Genomic DNA, 21,077 nt, shown 5'->3' on the forward strand with positions numbered 1-21,077 from the left:
TTTCTTTACATCAAATTGCAATTTCGATTAATTGTGCGGCCCTAGTTACAATCGTATACCTATTGCTTTACCTGCTAGGCTGTAGTCCAAAAGGGTTTCAGATAATTTTATTTCAAGAAAATGTGCATCTACAGTGTACCTGTCGGTTTGTCTATCTAACTTTATTTACAGACTCAAAGTCCAGATGTGATACATAAAAAGTACAAACACACACACACAAATACACTAGTGTTTCCAAAATAAGAAAGTATATTGTGTCACTGAGTGCATAGTTGTATGTAGCCTATTTGTATGTAGGTCTGTAGACTATGTTATATGTAGGCCTAGTATCATGTATGTATGCTTCTCTTCTATTCTGTCCCTCTTTTTCGCTCCTTTTGACTTGCACAGCTCACACTTTCAATTGGGCATGACTGTGCCACACTACCACACAGCCACAAGCACATGAGTTTACCCTGTTCTGCCCACGTCCTTTAACACAAAGCTCACCTCTGCATGTGCTCATCCGGGACATTGTACACCAACCAATCACCGACAAGGCAACCAAGGGGCTATATTCAAGCTATTTACGTCCTAATATACTCGAACGACATCACGAATAATTGTCAGTTTGGTACGTTTACATTTTTCGTAGATAACCCTCCTTATTTAACCATACTGTTAAATTTCTGATTTGAAGACTTGCCACGCCACAAAAACGTGACTGTAAATGCTTACGTATGGGCGGCTTATTGACCAACTGGATGTCCTGTTCCGCTCGTGTGGGTGGAGCCGAAGTCATAGCTGGGAGCCCTTGTAGTGAATTACATAAACCCTTCTTTCATAATAACAACATCCAAGACGCATAGGGAAACCGACTGGGATTTTATGGATGACTGACGCAGTGGATGAACATTTCAGTTCAACTAGCTTTTGTCGTGGGAAACTATCTCGTTTTCGACAATTAGGGTGACATAGCCTACTAATAGCGCTCTCCTTGCCAGGGCATTGCGATTTTTTTCGAACGTTGGTGACTCGGGCGAGATCATTGTTACAGGTGTTAGCCTACTCATCATCCGTGCGTAACCTGAAGGGCAATTTTGCAACGTAGTTACAATTTTGTTACATTTAACCTGCAGAAAAAGAAAGGCATTAAAGGACGTAGGCTGCAACATCTGTGATCATTTCTCTATTTTCATCGTGGATAAACAGCCAACGGAGGTTCCTTGCAGCCATGGGAAAAGTTATTGAGCAAGGTTGAATCCAGTCATCATTTCTCGCTTGTTTTCATCTTACAATTTCCACACAAGTCTTGATTTGTACTTGTGTCCAAAGTTGTCATTGGCATCCAGTGGACTCTGCAGTGATATTCGGTTATCATCCGAGGAGTTATGGTGGTGAATACAGTGCACTGGTTCAGGAAGGGACTGCGGCTCCATGACAATCCCTCGTTAAGGGACTCAATAAGAGGAGCAGACACCTTGCGTTGTGTTTACATTCTTGATCCCTGGTTCGCAGGGTCTTCCAACGTTGGCATTAGCAGATGGAGGTAAGTTGGAAACATTTTGTTCCTGAAGAAAAGCAGTGGTGATGGTGTGGGAGTTAATTAACCAGTTGTTACTGCTAAATAAAACTCCATGCATCGTATTTAGTAATGAATTAATTTGTGTAATATTCTGACGTTATTAATGTATGGATGATAGTTAAAGGTTAAAAGGTCATTGATCTTTGGCCCTCGACAGCAATGCGAGTAGGCTACAGTGTTTCCGTGTTGTCAGTCCCGCGTGGGTGACATGTAGGTCACAGGCCTGTGAAATAGTTTTGCAAGCTCTTTACTATAGTTATCATCCATCGGCATTTTCATTCTTGGATCATTCCGCAGTATTGGTTAAAACCCACATCAGGAATAGCATATTCATTCTCTGGAAATGTTTCATTGACTTTAGTTGTTCTCTTATGTCAGCATCTGAGCCGTTTGTGTGCAGTGTGACTGTGTCCGTGCTCAAAGTAGCCTACATCCTGTGATTTTGAAATTTGAGTATGTGTGTGGGTGGCTGGGTGTAGTGTTTGTATACATAGTGTGTACACAACTTAAGCATTTAAGTTTGAGATTTCAAAAGGGGCAAGAATTTGGTGTACATGGTGTCCAAGAACTGGAATAGACCTCCTAGAGTGATGATATTACCTGGATGACCACCCCTTTCCCCAACTTGAGCCGGGCTGCTGGAAGTAGGGCAGTGTGTCAAAACAGCCTGTTACAGCACTCCGGCGCTCTGCGACTCTGACCTACTTTTCTACCAGCCCCGCGCACACACACTTTCCTCTTATGGTAACTGTGGCGGCTGCAGAGTCAGGGCCCCTGCTGGAAAGTATTGAGAGCAGTCACATAGCGTACAGACTGTCCTCGGGGTTGCCTTTCCTCACCTCTCATCATGTTGGGTTAATTATGCCTCGTGAACCGTCAAATGTCAGTGGCTTGCATTGCCAAAATAATGTTAAGTATAAGTATGTGTACGTTTGTGTGTTTGTGAGTGTGAGTATAAGTATATATACTGGGATAAGTATATATACTCTTTTGATCCCGTGAGGGAAATTTGGTCTCTGCATTTATCCCAATCCGTGAATTAGTGAAACACATACAGCACACAGTGTACACACAGTGAGGTGAAGCACACACTAATCCCGGCGCAGTGAGCTGCCTGCATCAACAGCGGCGCTCGGGGAGCAGTGAGGGGCAGGCGCCTTGCTCAAAGGCACTTCAGCTGTGCCTACTGGTTGGGGTTCGAACCGGCAACTCTCCAGTTACAGGTCCGAAGTGTTAACCAGTAGGCCACGGCTGCCCAGTAGGCCATGTTGCCACATTTCATACAGCTATACAGTTGATGAAATTCACTGAAACAAGATATGTCACAAAAACAAAGTGTGATACACAGTTTAACACATTGTGGGACTTCATTGAGATGAAAACAGTCCATTTCTTGTGGGAGGCAGCAGCTCATACAATGAGAGCCACAGAAAGCGAGATTCCAACCCGTGTACATCCACCTGAGAGAGTGGTTTTGTCCCCAGAGCCACCCCCCTGGAGGTGCACCAGAGCTCAGACAGGATTTGCTGTAATCAGCTCTCATAGCAGATTTCCCACATGGGTACCAATGTTGCACGGCAGGTCAGTGGCAAGTGGCAACTCCTGGAGCCAGTTAAGGCCAGACAGTCACTGGTCACCTGAGCTTTTCTTTTAAACCTTAAGTGGTACATTGCTGACTGGAGGTCTTCCCCACAGATTAATTGTTGTGTGGTATCTGTCACCTTGGCAGGCTGTGATCTTATGAGATTAATCTGTTTCATTACTGCTTTATAGACAAATCCTGTGAAGAAGACATTTTATATATGCTGAGATAATCTTTTAGAATATATTAGAATCCCTTTCAGATCAGAAATCTTTGTAAGTTTTGATATTAGAGCAGGAGACATTTTAAGTATTATCTCTTTTGACCAGGAGCACAGTCTCTCTATGCTATTGCTATCTCCTGGTTAAATCAGGTTAAGTATGGAAATTCTTCACCAAGCAGGGGTCTCAAACTCAAATGACCTATGGGCCACTTGCCAGGTGGTTTTGTAGGGGGTCAATGCAATAGGGCAAGAAGACAAACATCTTCATTAAAACTCCCGATACATATAGCTAGTTGCACATTATCATTTAACATTAGCAAATGTCCTCACTTTTGCCAAGGGAATGGATATTAACAACTCTTGCTTTAGGGCACACCTGTCCATCAATGTTTGTGTTCTGCCATTGTTAATTGTATTTGAGACTGACATTTACCTTGTAAATAGCATGCCTTTTCTGGCCAACTAGCTTTGTGGCTGCATCACATTCTTTTCTGGCTAATGGGAAAACTTCCTCTGAAAGATGTGTCTCAAAAGTTATCACCCTCTCATAGGCTACTCTTGCATGCTTGGTGGTGTAATGGAGCTTTATTTTTGTTTCTCTTTGCGCAAGGCAGACAGGTTGCCTCAATATGAATGATTGAATATGACTCAATGACTCTATGACTGACTATACAGTATGAGTATGATATGAAGAATCACATTGTGCACTTTTCTTGATACTGTTAATGCCCTAGATCATTTCCTTTAGCTTCAAAAATACATGTTTGATTACATTTATAGTTATGTGACAACATATTTGCAAGGAATAGCTCTATAGTTCGCAGTAAGTTGTTTTGATGGGCTGACCTACAGCAGTGTTAAATGACACAGTTGGTGTTAGTCAATGCAACTACAGAACCCTAAGATGAAGCTAGTTGAGTGTTCTAATGAAGCTTACTCGAATAGAACGAAACACAAATTTGATATGCAGACCAAATGTCATCACAAATCTAAATCAACCAAGGGGGCAACTGTCTTGTGGGCTGTGAGGTGGTGACCACTGGTCACTGGAGAGCCCTCACTTCTGATACAACCATAATCCAGACTCATTTTGTTTTCATCAGTTGTACTAAAAGTCATAGGCACTGCACACTCTTTAAAACACTGCCTGGAAACTCATGTAATTGGTGTTCATGTACCAAAAATGTTGGAATGCAAGTCCAGCTTTCAACAACTTTACAGGTCATTGTAAAGGAGCAGTCTACTCGGATCAAAAGTGATGACTTTGTACTTGGTGCTAAAATAAAACTAATGGTAAAATGGTGACAAATGCTAAAACTAGGTGAAAATGGCTCACATTTGATAATAAAATCAAATTGATACTATATAAAGGCATAGATATCACATTACATCAGCCTATTGTTGATGGAGTTGGGCCTGTGTTTTACATATGGACATATGTTTTACAGTGTGGAGCTCTAAACCTACAGTACATTGTAGATTAACTACCAGAGAATGGAGTAACACAAATGTTATAACCATAGACTTGGCACAGGGAATCAAGCTGTAACCAGACATTTCTGGTGTAATCCTCCTGTGTCTGCACCACCCTGTTATCGGTCAGAGTTTGATTTGAGCCAGGCCTGCTCATCTGATGCCCATGGGCCTTCCAACCAGCCAGATGCCCTTCACTCTGCATTCTTCTAAGACACTTCTCAACACTTGGCATGGGTGAAGTTCAGGCATGAGACCATCCTGCTAGGTCAACCATGCCCAAAAAGTTTCATTTAATTGAAAGTATATGCCAAGCTTCAAATGGCATAGCTGTCTCAGAGAGTCCGACTGATTTAACAGCATAGTCTTCATCATTTTGTTACATAAGAAATACTGGACCCTCTTGTATTGCTGAATTGAAAACATGAAATTGTACTTAGAATAAGAGATGATTCTGACAGGAGAAGCTGTTAGTCACAACAATGGATGCCGTAATACCAGACACTTTCTAATGAGGAGACACAACACTCAAAAAATCCTCCATAAAAATGCATGGGCTTAGTTTGAAACGCCAATATGGCAGTTGTCTACATATAGCCCACCCCTTCCGTGGCAAAACGTCAACATGTGAATACATTGAGCCAATCATATGTTGTGTTCTGAATACATTGAGCCAATCATGTGGTGTGTTGTGAAGACATCGTGCCAATCATGTGTTGTGATCTTGCCGCTGGAGCTTGGTGTCGTGAAGCCATGCGCACGCGCATTTCTGCCGAAATAGATGCCCGATAAGTGCCCAAAAAGCGTTGCAACATGGCTGCCGAGTGGAGGGACTTGCCTAAAAGGACTTTGGTAATACCAACTCATGTTCTTGGCTGGAATATGAATGCCCTCAAGTGGTGACTTTTGACAAGAACTTTTCTATGGCTGAGACTAAACCACAAATCCTAGTGCTTAGTAGGATTAGTAGAAGATACTTTAACAATTGTAACAGGTTACATTGTGTCAAAGAAAGCAAGAGGATACTGTTTCTCTTAATTAGTGGGATTTAATGGAAGGTATACACTCAAACATCTCATCATGAAATAAACTTTTTCAGTGTTATTGTTGCACTTATGACTTGTTTGGGGTTCCTTTCAGGTGATCACTGTTTACCAACATACCTCATATTCACCTGAGTAATCTGCAGAATAAACAACGATGCGCTCAGTTCTTACAGAGGCATACTATTCAACCTCAACTAATAGCAGGGTGGTTACTGTTTGTGCAAGCAAGCAAATGACTGGCAATTATGGTGAAATAATAGACTAACTGAAAACACAGCTGGTGTAGCTCTTTTGATCAGTAAAATGACCCAATAGTGAAGAGTCATTCTCTATAACAACACTTCACATTGAAATCAATTGCTGAACACTGCATTTACATACAGTACATGGTCCCTGTCTGTGTTGTAGGTTCCTGCTTCAGTGCCTGGAGGATCTGGACGCCAGCCTCCGCAAGCTGAACTCGCGGCTCTTTGTCATCAGGGGACAGCCCACGGATGTCTTCCCCAGGCTATTCAAGGTACAGTGCCCCGTGCTCCCCAGTCTGACCTGTGTCCTGAGAGTGGTGGGGATACTGCTAGAAATGAGCTCTGGTTGATTATGAGTAGCACTCGGCTTTCAGCATGGGTGTTGTTGCATCTCAGAGGTCATTCTGAGTTCAGCTCTAAGCTGTTTACCCTCCTAAAAGAGACGCTGGACAGACATGTAAAAGTGTTCCGCTCTAGTTGAATGTTACAATGGGGCATGTTTGTCAAGACTGAAATAGACAGTAGTCTTACTTGAAATACAAGACTTGTCTTCCCTGACCAATGCCTGAGTTAATTCGGTTAACCCCATGCACTTGTGTGCACCGCAGGAGTGGGATATCTCCCGTCTCTCGTACGAGTACGACTCGGAGCCCTTCGGGAAGGAGCGTGATGCCGCCATTCAGAAGCTGGCCAGTGAGGCCGGGGTGGAAGTGACGGTGCGGATCTCCCACACACTCTACGAACTGGACAAGTGAGTGGAGTCATGTGGTTTGAGTCACATGCCCACCATTACCCACACACACACACACACACACATAGGCAAGCAAGTTACAGCATAAGTTAGTCATCTGACATGTGCTTGCATAAGACAGCCCATATGCCAGATATTTGGATCAGTTTCAGCAACATTATGACAGTGGGTGGAAAATCTGGAACGGCCCATTTGAAAATGGCATAATGACAACATAAATATAATTCCTGGAAAAGTCGGGCCTTGTGATGCTTGAGAGTACAGAGACAAGTGTATTTGACATTTTTGTAGTAGTTCTAAAGTGTGGGCTCTGTATAACTTGTCCAGGTGTTCTACTTGTGCCTTTATCTGCTGCTGTTTTGTATGGATTGAGAGGAGACATACCAGTACTCTGAAATCTGATTGTTATTTGTAAAAAATGAGGTCATAATTGGAGATTCTTTCTTCGCATCTTTAGCAGCTTGGGGAGCTGGTATTCTCTGGATAAGCAATATAAACACTGAAACACCTTCATTCACTGGCCTGAAAGAGGATGATGAGGGATATTAAGAGCAGTATTCTGTTAATACATGGAGAGAGGAAGCATAACAAAATAATCCTGTGGAACTCCTCAGAACTCTGAAGTGACCAAATGACCTATAGCACATGCACACTCATAGTCATTTACTCACTCAATACCAACATAAATGACGTGTAATTTTATTTATACAATCATACTTCATATTATTACAATTTATTTAGTTATTATAAGTGTCCTATTCTGATAGCCTGCTCTTCAATTCCCTCTCTGCTGCTGCCATCTGAAGGATCAGTGAACTGAATGGCGGTCAGTCTCCGCTCACCTACAAGCGTTTCCAGACGCTGATCAGTCGCATGGACGTGGTGGAGGAGCCGGTGGACACCATCACCCCAGAGCTCATGGGGCACTGTGTCACGCCCATCAGCGACGACCATGACGACAAGTTAGGCGTGCCTTCCCTGGAGGAGCTGGGTGAGTTTGAGCATGTCTGCGTGACAGTGTTTTAGGGCCGCATAACTATTTTGTGTATTATATGGGTTTGGTATATTAATTATGTATGTGTATATGTAAATGCTTTTTGTGGAGTCCTATTGTGAGTTTGTGTGTGTGTGTGTGGTGTGCGTGTGTGTGCGCGCGCATACGCTGTTACCATACTGATTCCCAGTTTGCAATGTGGATCTGCAGGTTTTGAGACTGACGGTCTGAGCACTGCGGTGTGGCCGGGGGGAGAGTCTGAAGCCCTCACTCGACTGGAGAGACACCTGGAGCGGAAGGTGAGACTGCACCCATCCCCAGTGTCCCCATGGTAACGCCCGGGGATCAGCCTGTTAGGTGTTAGCTTCAGTTAGTTAGCACTGGCTATTTTCTATATACTGGTTTCAGTCATGCAAGAGTCCAGTTTATCAGAGTAGGGCTCAGTTCACTCTGGTTATTATTAGTCACGTAGCATTTGGAATTCAGGTAATTAGCCTCATTGGAAATTGACTGTGTCTGACTTGATGGTATGGTGTGATATGCCTGTCTCTGATGAGCAAAAAAAGACCGCAGACAAGCCCAAGCAGTTTCTCCTTTCTTTTGAAGTTTGCAATTGACGTGACCAACAGAAGGTGTACAATTCTGTTCCTTATTTTTGTTAGTAATGAACACCTTTCCTTGTCATTATACTGAACATGATTACTGATTTGACTTATTTAATAATTGTTGGGATACATTCAACATGTCAGCAATGCTTTGAAGCCATAAGGGTGTGTTCTAGCTCTAGCACTGGGTTGCAGCACTTTACAGAAGGGGCCTCGCTCCTGCAAGGTTTTAATGTTTTCTGTCATGACATTCAGCAGTCAGACAAAATTTCTAACCCACATGTATTGTATTAAGTCCAGGATACACCATTTTAAGTCAACACAGTTGGTGGTGTATGGAGTCACACACACCTATTGGCTCTTCATACTTCCTCATCTTTATATTTTCATATCTTACCACCATGAACAAATGGTGGTAAGTTGATGTTGGTGACCTGTTGATGGTCATTTACATATTCAAAGGCTCCAGTGATTTGCATAGCGTTGGCCATAGACATGAATGGAAGTGGTGCCCAGCCACTCTCCTCTGGGCTTTTTAGTAGCTCCATGGTGTCACGTCATCTTGATGGTGTGGTCTCTTGTGTGCAGGCGTGGGTGGCCAACTTTGAGCGGCCCAGGATGAACGCCAACTCCCTCCTGGCCAGTCCCACGGGCCTGAGTCCCTACCTGCGCTTCGGATGCCTCTCCTGTCGGCTCTTCTACTCCAAACTCACAGACCTCTACAGAAAGGTGAGCTTTCAGCCTATAATGCTACAGAAAGGTTTACCAGCATGGCTGGATAGAGGTTTACATTGACACCTCTACAATGTCTCTGAAAGATGAATATATATACTCAAAAATCAAAGAAAGGTCATATTTATGCTTAGACATGTACTTGTAGAAGTTTAAGGGGACACAACTGTCTTGTGCGATTTAGAAGGATTGATTTTCACCAACAAGCCAAGGTGACATTTAAATGTAGACTTTAATTCTTGACTTAGTGGCTTTTACAGCATTGGCATTCAATATTCCTTACAGAGGACTTGTTAGGCTTGCCACCCACAGACTGCTCATGCTCTAGACTTGCCCTGTGTCTGTCTACAGGTGAAGAAGAACAGCGCTCCTCCGCTCTCTCTCTACGGCCAGCTGCTGTGGCGGGAGTTCTTCTACACGACGGCCACCAATAACCCACGGTTCGACAAGATGGAGGGCAACCCCATCTGCGTGCAGATCCCCTGGGACAGGAACGCAGAGGCGCTGGCCAAGTGGGCCGAGGGCCGGACGGGTTTCCCCTGGATCGACGCCATCATGACCCAGCTGCGCCAGGAGGGCTGGATCCACCACCTGGCCCGGCACGCCGTGGCCTGCTTCCTGACCAGAGGAGACCTGTGGATCAGCTGGGAGGAGGGAATGAAGGTAAGCTCATGTTTAAACTCAAGGAACATGGGTCGACTTAAAGGAACTCCTGTGTATTGTACAATTGTAGAATATGATTGGTGAGAACTTTGGGAAGTGGGTTTGGTGTAAACAAAGGAGAGTGACTACATTTCATTTTCATGGCTCCACAAGTCTAGAACATGGGTTTCATATTATGAGCACATAATCCCATACCTCTGTTTCTGTATTAAACAGTGTGTGTGTGTGTGTCACGATTCAGACAGACGACCAGAGGACCACAATTGCGTCACACCAGAAAGTTTATTAAACTTCAGGGAAAAGGGAAGTAGGGAGTGAGTGAAGGCTCCAGGGGTTATTCCAGGGGAATAACAGGGATACAGGGGTTCCGTCCAAAGTGCTGTGACTGTGTCCCCCCCAGTGGCACCGATGCGTCCTATGACGCCGGTGGTGGGTGGTCCGGAAGTCCTGGGGGGGGAACACAGACACAACAGGGCGGATGAAACGAGGCAGAAGTACAGTTCAAGGGAGATCCAAATTCGTAGTAGCAAGGCAGAAGGCTGGTCAGAGTTACCGGGATCGAAGAGTAGTCAGGAGTCGTTACGGCAGAAAGCAGGTCTGGTTTTCTGGGGCAGAAGAGAATCCAAGATTCAGGCAGGTCCGGGGTCACAAAACAAGCGTGAGCCAGAAGCGCGAGCAAACAGGTTCCGGGTGTGAGCTTTGCAGACGATCTGACAAAGGAGAGCTGAAAGACAGGGCTTTAAATACTGGGAGAGGTTAGTGGGTAATGCAGCGCAGCTGGCAGAGTAATTAGAGCAGAGCAGAGCAGGGACAGGTGGAGCTAGTTAGGCTGAGTAGAGAGAGAGTGGTGAGCAGAGTGGAAGATAATGGAAACCACTTAAGGTGGTAACCCGGTGGAGTGAGAGGGCTCATGACAGTGTGTGTGTTTCTGTGTCACTCTGCAGGTGTTTGAGGAGCTGCTGCTGGACGCTGACTGGAGTGTGAACGCGGGCAGCTGGATGTGGCTCTCCTGCAGCTCCTTCTTCCAGCAGTTCTTCCACTGCTACTGCCCCGTGGGCTTCGGCCGCCGCACCGACCCCAACGGAGACTACATCAGGTACACACCTTAACACAGAGCTCCACTCCTCACTCCTCCTCCCTCATACACGTTGAAGGAGCACATCTTTTACCAAATATTTTGGCTTTAATGAGGCTTCGTAGGCTTTGGAGGCTGCGTAGATGCTTAGTTCTTGAATAGATTCAGTTCATTTCTGGATGACTTCCCTGGTTTACTTTAAGATCTACACCTGGTGGTTTATTATGTTATATATTGTATATATTGTTGTATATTCCATTATATATTTATATACAGTGTTGTAATATATAATCAAACAACTCTATTCCTACTACCTTTATCCCAGTCTCTGACTCACTTGGTGTGCCCCTCTTCTGCCCTCTCAGGCGCTACTTACCAATACTCAGGGGCTTTCCAGCCAAATACATCTATGAGCCCTGGAACGCTCCAGAGGGAGTGCAAAAGGCAGCTAAGTGTATCATCGGCGTGCACTACCCCAAGCCAATGGTCAACCACGCAGAGGCCAGCAGGGTCAACATTGAGCGCATGAAGCAGATCTACCAGCAGCTGTCCTGCTACAGGGGACTAGGTCAGTACTGTTGGACTCTGCAAGGAAACAATAGGCTCTTTTAACACATCAACACAAAGCTTGTAGCATTAAAGAGATATTGTGATGCATCATATTTATATATATAGTATAAGTATAGTATGTATATAGTATATATACTCTTTTGATCCCGTGAGGGAAATTTGGTCTCTGCATTTATCCCAATCCGTGAATTAGTGAAACACACTCAGCACACAGTGAACACACAGTGAGGTGAAGCACACACTAATCCCGGCGCAGTGAGCTGCCTGCAACAACAGCGGCGCTCGGGGAGCAGTGTGGGGTTAGGTGCCTTGCTCAAGGGCACTTCAGCCGTGCCTACTGGTCAGGGTTTGAACCGGCAACCCTCCGGTTACAATTCCGAAGTGCTAACCAGTAGGCCACGGCTGCCCACTCGTGATTTGACTGTTTCCCATCGGTCACCCAGCAATCAGAATGGTAAGAACAGAGAGTAATCTTCTACATCTCTTGCACCATGTGTTTCCCACAGGACTGCTTGCCACAGTGCCATCCAACTCCAGCAATGCTGCAGAGGGCATGGCAGCAGGACCATCCTCTGGAGACGGCACTCAAGAGGGCGCGTCAACATCAGGTACATGATGTTACAATAAATGTAGGCTATAGCCGTTTACACATGTTTTACCTGTTAGGAAGCAGTTTAGCCACATAATACAGATTCCCTGTCAGGTGTAATACTAAGAAACAAAATCCCAGTGGATATCTCACGTCTTATCAAAGGCTTGCAGCTGTTATGCCTGACGATTTCTGTCTCAAAACTAAAGCCAAGACACGTCAGTGAATTTAAGGAGTATAAACACAAACGTCATAGAAACGTTGTCAAATAATTTAAATAGATTAAGAAATCCACCGCTATAGTCGCCACTATGGTTAGATTGATTTGTTTAGATACAGTAAAATTACTACCTTGGCAACGCCACGTCATGGTCTCAGTACTCTATTGTTCTGTTACAGCCTTCATTTATCTTGGTTGAGTTAAGACTGATTAGTGGTGTGGCGTTACACAGGTGGATCTCTGATGGTGCACCAAAGGGAGGGACAGGTGGGCACACCAGTGGGTGCCCATGGCGAACCGTGCCATGCCGAGACAAGCCACCACCACCAGCAGCAGCAGCAGCAGGGTGAGTGCTGGCTCTCTCCCCCCCGTTACTACGCCAACACACCCATGCCCACACACACGCTTAGACCAGTTACATCAGACACCAGACCAACAGATCTGCTGCTCAGTGACTCAATGAGGATCACAATTAGCCATCACACCCCCGCAACACCCACTAACCCAGTGCACTCAGCATCCCATGCACAAGCATCCCATGCACAACCCAAACCTACACGCTATTGAACACCATCATTGATGCCACACACAGCCATCGGTCCCGTAATTATCACCCACACTATAGCCAGTATTCTAAAATGTACAGCACATCTCCTGTTATTATGACATCCATGCCAGAAATGTCTGCCTACTGCTCAACCAGAGCTATTAATGAAATGTGTTGCTCGAATTTGATCAACAGGAATAAAATGTCACCTTTGATTGTTGCAGTTGCATTATCTCTTCTTACTCTGGTAACTGTTCCTGGTTTATGTCAGTTGATATTCAGAATGTGGCAGATTAATGAGTGCCTATAGTTGATTGTGAAGTTCAAGTGTCCACTCACAACAAGTGTATTGTTTTTGAAGGGTTTACAATGGGAGAAGCCACTACATCTCACAGACAACAGGCCCAACCTGCAACATTACAAAGAGGTAAATGGTCCTCATAGTTCCTACCTGGTGCACATCATAACTTATTATTCTCATCGTTCAGCTATTTTGAAAAGTTTCTAAGACTGTTTTTGTCTTCTCTTGCCTGTTTCTGCAGGGCGGGGCACCACGGGCACAATAAAAAGACGCAATGAGGACTTTGGCTCCAGCAGGTCGAAGGTCCAGAGGCAGAACAGCCACTAACCACACCACCACACCCACACAGTGCAAGTGTCTCTGTGTCACTTTGGTACAATTATTGAGTCATCCCTAACATTAACACAGAATCCACATTACATATGAGAAAATACTGTATTTATGACCATGTAATTATTGTACATGTGTATACATAATGGTGGTTAACCCTAGTTCTGACCTTACATGCAATCAGTCTCCTGAGGGGCTTCTTCAGAAAGTACTATTGTTCAGTACTGGCCCTGTTCTCTGTCAGGGAACTTAGTCCTGTATGTTTTGTACAATTCATTCTGAAATTATTCTGTTTAATTCTATATAATAATAATAATTCTGTTTCTCCTTAAGTAAAAGTGCAGAGGAAGTCGTTTCTTTTAGAAATAAAAATGTCTCGACCTACAAAATATCATCATTAAGGTTTGGTAAAGGAAGCTTTTTCCAATATTCCTGTGCATTTTATGTTTGTTGTTCATCAGTTTTTGGCCTTGTGTTGTATGTCTTTGTATTGTTATGGCTCTGGAAAATTGCCTGAACAATACACAGCAAAAACTCAGGATGCACAAAATGGGTAGGAGTATAATGGACAGCTCTGTTCCACTAAATTGCTCCTCTGTTGTAGGTCTAGAAACATTTTTGTTTTTCATAACAAATCTAAACTTTCTCTGTGTTTTTAGATGTTTGGGGGAAGGGATTGATGGTTATAATTCTCATGTTGAATCGATGACATTGGTTGAAAAAAAAAGTAGGATTTGCTTGACCAGGACTTAAGGACAAGTGCAGACAACCAGCAGTTTTTCTATGAAAAAAGTTATTGTTTTTTTCCTAGATTAGTTTGATGTTGACTTTTTTTACAGCTTTGTATATGACTGAAAACAATTTTTTATTATATTGTAGTTAACTGTTCTTAACTGTGACGGGAAACATACATGCTAAAGTGTACATACGTAAAATAAATTTCATCTATATCAATATATGTATATATAAACAATATCTGTTCAACTGTATATTTCCAATATTTCTCTGTGATTTGCTGTAGTTTGACCTGTTGCATTATCTGCCAATTTTTTGTATTGCAGAAGCTGATATTTGTGTAATATGCCCCGAAAATGTAATGTTATTACTACTGCGGCTGCCCTTAAATGTTCTGTTTTTGGGAGAACATAATGTTCTATGTTTGATTGTCAGCTAATAGCTGCATTTTTGAAAATAAAGAAACTCATGAAATTATTAATGACACTATTTATTGCATTTCATTTAACCCGTTTTCCGATTAATAGAGTTGTTACATTTCTAACAACTCGTGCGTTCACCCAGGAGCCTACGCCAGAGGTGGAAAACTCCAGCTTCAGGAAGTAGCCTAAAAGTCCTGCCACATATCTGTTTTCAGTCGCTAACAAGCGTTTGTCTAACCAGTTGTCACATTTTCAAAACTCTGAACACAATTAGCACAGTCTTTTGTGGCCATACCATTCACATATTTCATATTGTTTTCACACAATATGCAGTCAGTGAACACATTTCCACAATGCTTACATTTTCTTAACAGACAAGCTATACCTCCCAACAAAACTATGGGTTGTTTTTGTAGTATTTACGGATGTTAACACACAACATCCCACAATAGCAAACACAAAATTCCAAACCTTAGATACAGTATAAAAACCTCTGCTTCTGGTCTGCTTCTTCTACCAAATGGTTTTATCCCAGATGCCTTGGATACTGTAATATCAGATGCGATGTTGATGAAAACATGTGGCCTAACTCTGAAGATTGCAGAGATTGGATGTACAGTAATTTGCTTTAAAGTGCTTTTTTTAGTCCCCCCCCCCCCCCCCTTTTATCTAGGCTTTCTGCTGTTGTTTTTTGTTCAGAATGCTCGTGTGTTTCATGGATATTTTGTTCACTGTAAGCAATACTGTAAAACTTTTTTTGTTTTATCATACTGTAAACAGTATTTCTAGCTGTACCTCCTGTAGTAAACAGTAAAGGGGAAAAATGATTTGCTTTTTACTGGAATGCTTTTGAATGTGAACATGTGGACATACAGTTTCCAACCAAGATATTTAGTGTAAAAACGGTGGATAGCATGTTTTGCATTCAAATACCTGTAAAACTGAAACATAAAAGTCTATGCAGTTTTTGTAATGTCAACAATAGCCAGTATTTTGAAACCTGGTGTACTTTGATTGACATGTAGCCTACCTTGTGAAGTGAAAACAAGTGTTATTCTTCGACAGAATATTTCCAGTGTTTTGATTTCTAGTGTTTTGGTAAAGTTAGTGTGTGCAGAGAAAGATGTGTTCTGATGTTTATTTGTCGTTTCGGTGAGATGGTCACGTTTTGCCTGGAATTGGCTGGAAAGACTTCTCACGTGCTACCATGATAATCGTTTCCAGGTTTTTTCAGTCATCATTGAGCGAATCGATAGCAATCCGTGTAAACCAACATCAATCTGATATAGCCTATTTTAGATTGTGATCATTTCGAAGAATCGGCTAATTATATGTTCAGCTCAGTGTCTTTAGGGAGTGCGTACCTATTAAGAAACGAGGTGTGGTTGAAAATTATGAAAACAAGAACGCAAATCCAGATCAAACCCATACGCCTGATAGCGGCAGCGTGCAGTGACATGGGTATAGGAAAAGACGGACATCTTCCGTGGGATTTACCGTAAGGCATCTATCTTCGGTTGGTTTGTGGGGTTGTGCACGCACGACATTACTGGTCCCATAATAATGCAGCCCATGATTAGCCTACTATCTTTTTTGCTGTTATAGGCTATTCGTGCTAAATATGCAGTTAAGAGTAAACTGTAACCCTTAGAGGCATATTTAATGCATCAGTGGACTCTGTTTCTCTAGGAAAGAATTTCAGTTTTTGTTGGACACAATTTCAACTGTTTCTACACCAGGTAATTGTGAATTCTTCTTAGGCTACCCAAATCCATGAAACATAGAACGCAGAACCATACTAATGTGATTAGTTCAAGATTAGGCTACTGCAGCCATAATAGGAAATATATATATGTCACAATAAATATCAGTAAACTAAGCCTACATCATTTTTGGATTACAGGGAAGAAGAATATGTTGATTTGGGGTAGAGTATGCTGGTTCTCCTGCCCAGAGAAAGTGTTCCCTATTCCCAACACCATTCACGTGGTACTGAGCAGAGTACTGAGGTGAGCTCACCTTTGGTCTTTGGCTTTTTAGAAGATTACAAAAGCTCAATGGAGAACTAGACTACTGTGCAAATATATAAAAGATTAGCTGTTCACTGTTGTGTTACATTACAGTGCCTATGCAATCACTTATTTTGCATTACATGTTTTTAATTAATTAACACTACATTGTAGAAATTTGCTTTTACTTTCACATTTAAGTTTTGTAAATAATTGTATAAAAAAAGGCAGAATTAAGTTGATCAAGATTCTGTTTATAAAAACAGTAAAAGGTGAAATATCCAAGGGGTGAATACTTTTTATAGGCGAATAGAGAGAAATGTATTAGAAATAGAGAAATATACTAAAAATTGGGCGAATGAATGATACGTAGGCTATGCAACCAGCAGTGCTATTGGACCCTTTTCTTGCAGCAGTAGGCATTGTTCAGGCTACTGTGTCCCTGTTCTGTTGACTTGTAGCTCTGTGCCAGAGGGAGCACACTACCTGTGCCGTGACTTCGGCAGCGCCATGCAGCTGGCCTCGCAGGGCACCGTGGCTGATCTGGTGGAGACCATCTGGATCCTGGGAGGACCCTCTGTTTACAGGGTGAGGCTGTCTACAATGCTTTCTCTCAAAAGATACTCTCTCACAAGACATAAGCTTCACTTCACTAGGATAGAATCACCTCCAATTTGTTTCAGAGCAGTGCAACTGACACAGCGTAAACCAGGACTGCACAATTTTGGGAAAATATTTAATTGTGACAGATATTGTGATTTGATTTTTGATAGACTTCTTCAAAGTCAAGCTTCAGTTCAATATTCCAAATAAAGTTGGACCACTTCTGACTGGTGAGCATGCCAAGTGCAAGAAAGGCACACACAGCACAAAAATCATAGATGTCACAACATGAACCATTGAGACAGAGTTGCGCGATTAATTGCAGCCTTTGATTGCAATAGTTCAAATGTGTGATTTCATGTGATGAATTGTGCAGCCCTGGCGTAGAGATGACATACTGTACGTTTGCCTCGGCCCATGCTCAATGTTCAGGGTCATCTAGAGTAGTCTGTGAAATGTCCCAGGCCGAGCTCAAACCTGCATGAAACGTAGGATCCTCATTCATTCTACCTTCAGAGCACAGGATTTCAGGGAATTAGGCGTCACTGCTTGTTTGAAGGAGGGAACTGCATTTCAAAAACAGGATACTGTCAAGATGTGTCAAACATTTGGCCTGAATCACTTTGGCTAAAGCATGAGCATTCTGAATACTGGATGTTCAGCCATTCTTTTTTTTTTTATCTCTGAACAGGAGGCCATGGAGCACCCCTGGTGTGACTTGATCTACCTCACAGACATCATGGCTGAGTTTGACTGTGATGTTTTTTTCCCCGATTTTGACCGCAATGTGTATAGGAAACAAGACAGGTATGGAATCAGAATCAAAAACGGATGCAATTATCTACCATCCAGCACTGATCACAAGGTTTCGGTAGGTTTTGTACGGGCTACTGATTTAGGATAATTAACAACCATGTTTAGGCTACAACACAAAGCTAATGTCAATGTCGTAGGAAAACGCTAGGAAATGCTAGGACATTTTCTGTCAACCATTCACGTCTGCAGTGGATCCAGCCTGGTCTAGCTCCACCCATACCGTACCATCATTGTTGGTACCCCAACGGAAGTGTGCCAGAAAACTGGTATGATACGATTTTTCGGTACCCTTCACAAATTCTGACCATGGAAACGCAAATAATTGCATACCGTACTGTACCGAACTGAACCGTACCACTCAGTGGAAACGAGCCATAGATGATGTAGTAGCCTCATTGGCAGATAATGCATCTCCCCTAATGGACAATAGATTAATCCATATATTTAGATCATGCACCCTAGTCTACACTGCTGTAACCCTAACCGTCCTTAAGGGTCTGAAAACGGCACTCCTCTTTGTGTTAATCAGATTTCCTGGCGTGCCACATGAAATTCAAGAGGAGAATGGTGTGAAGTTTCAGTTCCAAGTTTTCAAGAAGACCTGACCTGTAAGATGGAGGACAGTGGACCACCTAATAAAAACTGGACGTGATGTATGATATCCTACATTTACCCACCACACAGGCCACCCTGTGGGACTATAAACCTGGACCCTAATGAAATCCCAAATGAAATGAAACATCACAAATGTTTTTACTGCCTTTGTACATGAATATCTTTATAAATGTATGATCGAAGTAAAGATTTGATAGTAATTCCAAAAGAAACCTGCACCTGTACACACAGAGAAAGCAAAGGCATCAGTCAGTTGTCTCATTATTCAGCAGCAGCAGCACCAATGCTGGTGATTACATAGCACGACAGAATAAGCTGGGCACGACCATAGCAAGGCCACCGCACTCAGTCATCAGAGTTTCCCCTTCTGTACTGTCACCGCGGCTGAGGACCACTGACAGCGTGGGGACAGCGTGAGCCGGCGGCCAGCCAGCATGCGTAAGATTCTCGCGGGTGCTGCGGAGGCAATCGGCAGATGGATGGTGCGGTGCGAAGGCAGCACCTCATGTCTCATGTGCCTCCCTATCCTGGTCTGCCATGTCCCTTCTCCGTCGGACGCCATCGTTGGTTGAGTCACACAGGCTACTGTAGCGAGTAAGCGCTGGGCGCCGTGACTCATGCTGGGAGAAGGGAGGCGTAGGGGGGTGGTCTGTTTTCCCACACGGCAGATGCCGCTCCTGTTTCTGCCAGGCCATGGGAACACTGAGTCAATCAGAGGCTAACAGGCTTGCCAGAGGACAAGAGCTGTACACTAATAAGGCAGGATAGTCTGTGTCCTAGAATGATGATCAAAGAGGAAGGCCTTCTCAAGTTCATCCTGTAGGGCTTGTGTTGGTCCACTAGGGGGAGTGGGAGGGTAAGACTTCCTCTGTAAAAGTAGCCAGAGGTTGGGTGAAAGTGTCATTAGAAAAGCATATTTCACACAAGAGTGAATTTGAGCTAAGAATAGCATGGAGAAGCATGAGTCTACTGAAATTCATGAAGGACTTAAGATCATGTAAAGGCATAGTCTTCTCCTCACTCCTTTTGTTGTTTTTGTGTGAGGATAACTACACACACATTTATCCCAGTGCTCTGTAGGTTGTATCCTAGGGAAAATTATAAAATAATAATAAACCTGTTTTGGTGAATTGAATCAAACATTACAAAAGGACAGGGCTTAATGTTTTACCATCCTGCCCCAGTTGCTGAATGTGATGTCAAGACCTTTCTGCTTGATTGAATTCTCCTTTGTGCGTCCCAAATCGGCAACATTATTTTATTAAATAAAGAAATAAACAAACAATCTCTCACCCCCAAGCCATTTTTCCATTCCATGCTCCGTATGATCTCTGGGCATGGGGTATTAATGGCCTCATCTGCCCTCCTCCTGGTGTCGCAGCTGGACTTTAAAGCCTTTGATTGCATGTCATCTATTTTCCTACATTCCCTGAGTTATGTCCCATAACACCAGCATGTAGCGCAGGCTAATAATACCCAGTGTCACATTTCAAATAAAACAGCCCTATTTATATCCCTTCTCATTAACCTGCACCGCGTTGGGGTATAACTCACACTGCTTTCATCAGCCAGCTGCAGGTGTGGGGGACGTCACCGGGACACTTATCCTGATCCGTCCGCCCCACCAGACCCCGTCACACGCTGCCCAGTCACTGCCCATCACCTCCACACAACCAGGCAGAGCAGGCGAAAGAGTTGAAGACAGAAGTAGCAGAGAGGAGGCCACCAGCTACACAGTTCTGCGCCAAACACGCTGATTCTATAGAGCCTCATGGACAACTGCCCAAGCGTGGGGGTCACTGTTTTGAGTGTAGGCACCTAAGTACAAAGTAATCAGCGTTTTGTAAGGAGTTGGCCAAGGTCCTCTAAAAGCTGTCCATAACAATAGCGAGTACCTGTCAAGCAGACATGTGGACTCGAGTCACATGACTTGGACTCGAGTCAGATTCGAGTCATGATTTTAATGACTTCAGACTCGACTTGATAAAATTCGGCATGACTTGCGACTCTCATTGTGATTAAAGGTAACATACTGTAGCCTAACTGACATCCACTCAAGCACTGCTTTCAGGCATCCACACAGCTCATGCTCATACTAGTCAAGGCGCTTTACCAATTTTAGGGTCACAGTGGTGCTTTCCGTGCTAATACAATTCAACCCCCCCCCCCCCCCCCCAATTCACTCACTTCTTCTTTGAGACAACACACGATCCTTTTAAGGTGGGTGCATGCGTATATCGTAAAAGATTTCAAGACAGAAACATTGAACATCTTTTAATCTGTATTTTTTTTTAAATATTGTAGATTTAATTGATATGTGAAAAATTATGATCGATAGTCCAATAATGGCATTATTAAGTGAAGAGT

General features: G+C 43.4%; 2 protein-coding genes across 3 annotated transcripts; both read left to right on the forward strand.

Moving 5' to 3' along the window:
• Positions 1-778: 778 nt before the first annotated feature.
• Positions 779-14,722, forward strand: cry1b (cryptochrome circadian regulator 1b). 2 transcript variants are annotated; one of them, XM_042110679.1, is made up of 13 exons: positions 779-1,528; positions 6,297-6,405; positions 6,742-6,884; positions 7,691-7,875; positions 8,089-8,177; positions 9,072-9,212; positions 9,567-9,878; positions 10,823-10,974; positions 11,319-11,521; positions 12,030-12,131; positions 12,565-12,671; positions 13,240-13,306; positions 13,422-14,722. In XM_042110679.1, the coding sequence occupies exons 1-13, from the start codon at positions 1,371-1,373 to the stop codon at positions 13,505-13,507; spliced, it is 1,854 nt and encodes a 617-aa protein (XP_041966613.1). In that variant the 5' UTR covers positions 779-1,370; the 3' UTR covers positions 13,508-14,722. The 2 variants fall into 2 exon arrangements, with proteins under 2 accessions (XP_041966613.1, XP_041966611.1); XM_042110677.1 differs by having other exon boundaries at positions 780-1,528; positions 12,565-12,678; positions 13,241-13,306.
• Positions 14,723-15,748: 1,026 nt separating this feature from the next.
• Positions 15,749-20,785, forward strand: zgc:153031. Its single transcript, XM_042111311.1, has 6 exons — positions 15,749-16,165; positions 16,357-16,406; positions 16,571-16,676; positions 17,138-17,264; positions 17,971-18,086; positions 18,625-20,785. Exons 1-6 carry the CDS (start codon positions 15,999-16,001, stop codon positions 18,698-18,700), a joined length of 642 nt encoding a protein of 213 aa, XP_041967245.1. The 5' UTR covers positions 15,749-15,998; the 3' UTR covers positions 18,701-20,785.
• Positions 20,786-21,077: the final 292 nt, after the last annotated feature.

Source organism: Alosa sapidissima, chromosome 11, assembly GCF_018492685.1.
Source record: "Alosa sapidissima isolate fAloSap1 chromosome 11, fAloSap1.pri, whole genome shotgun sequence".
Taxonomy (NCBI): Eukaryota; Metazoa; Chordata; class Actinopteri; order Clupeiformes; family Clupeidae; genus Alosa; species Alosa sapidissima.

Bases quoted from the DNA above. Each gene is read 5' to 3' on its own strand.
- cry1b (XM_042110677.1), top strand. From the start codon at position 1,371: ATGGTGGTGAATACAGTGCACTGGTTCAGGAAGGGACTGCGGCTCCAT. The intron at 6,885-7,690 runs GTGAGTGGAGTC...TGCCATCTGAAG, and splicing joins ACACTCTACGAACTGGACAA to GATCAGTGAACTGAATGGCG. The intron at 11,522-12,029 runs GTCAGTACTGTT...TGTTTCCCACAG, and splicing joins GTCCTGCTACAGGGGACTAG to GACTGCTTGCCACAGTGCCA.
- zgc:153031 (XM_042111311.1), top strand. From the start codon at position 15,999: ATGTTCAGCTCAGTGTCTTTAGGGAGTGCGTACCTATTAAGAAACGAG. The intron at 16,166-16,356 runs GTAAGGCATCTA...CTGTTTCTCTAG, and splicing joins CATCTTCCGTGGGATTTACC to GAAAGAATTTCAGTTTTTGT. The intron at 16,407-16,570 runs GTAATTGTGAAT...TTTGGATTACAG, and splicing joins TTCAACTGTTTCTACACCAG to GGAAGAAGAATATGTTGATT.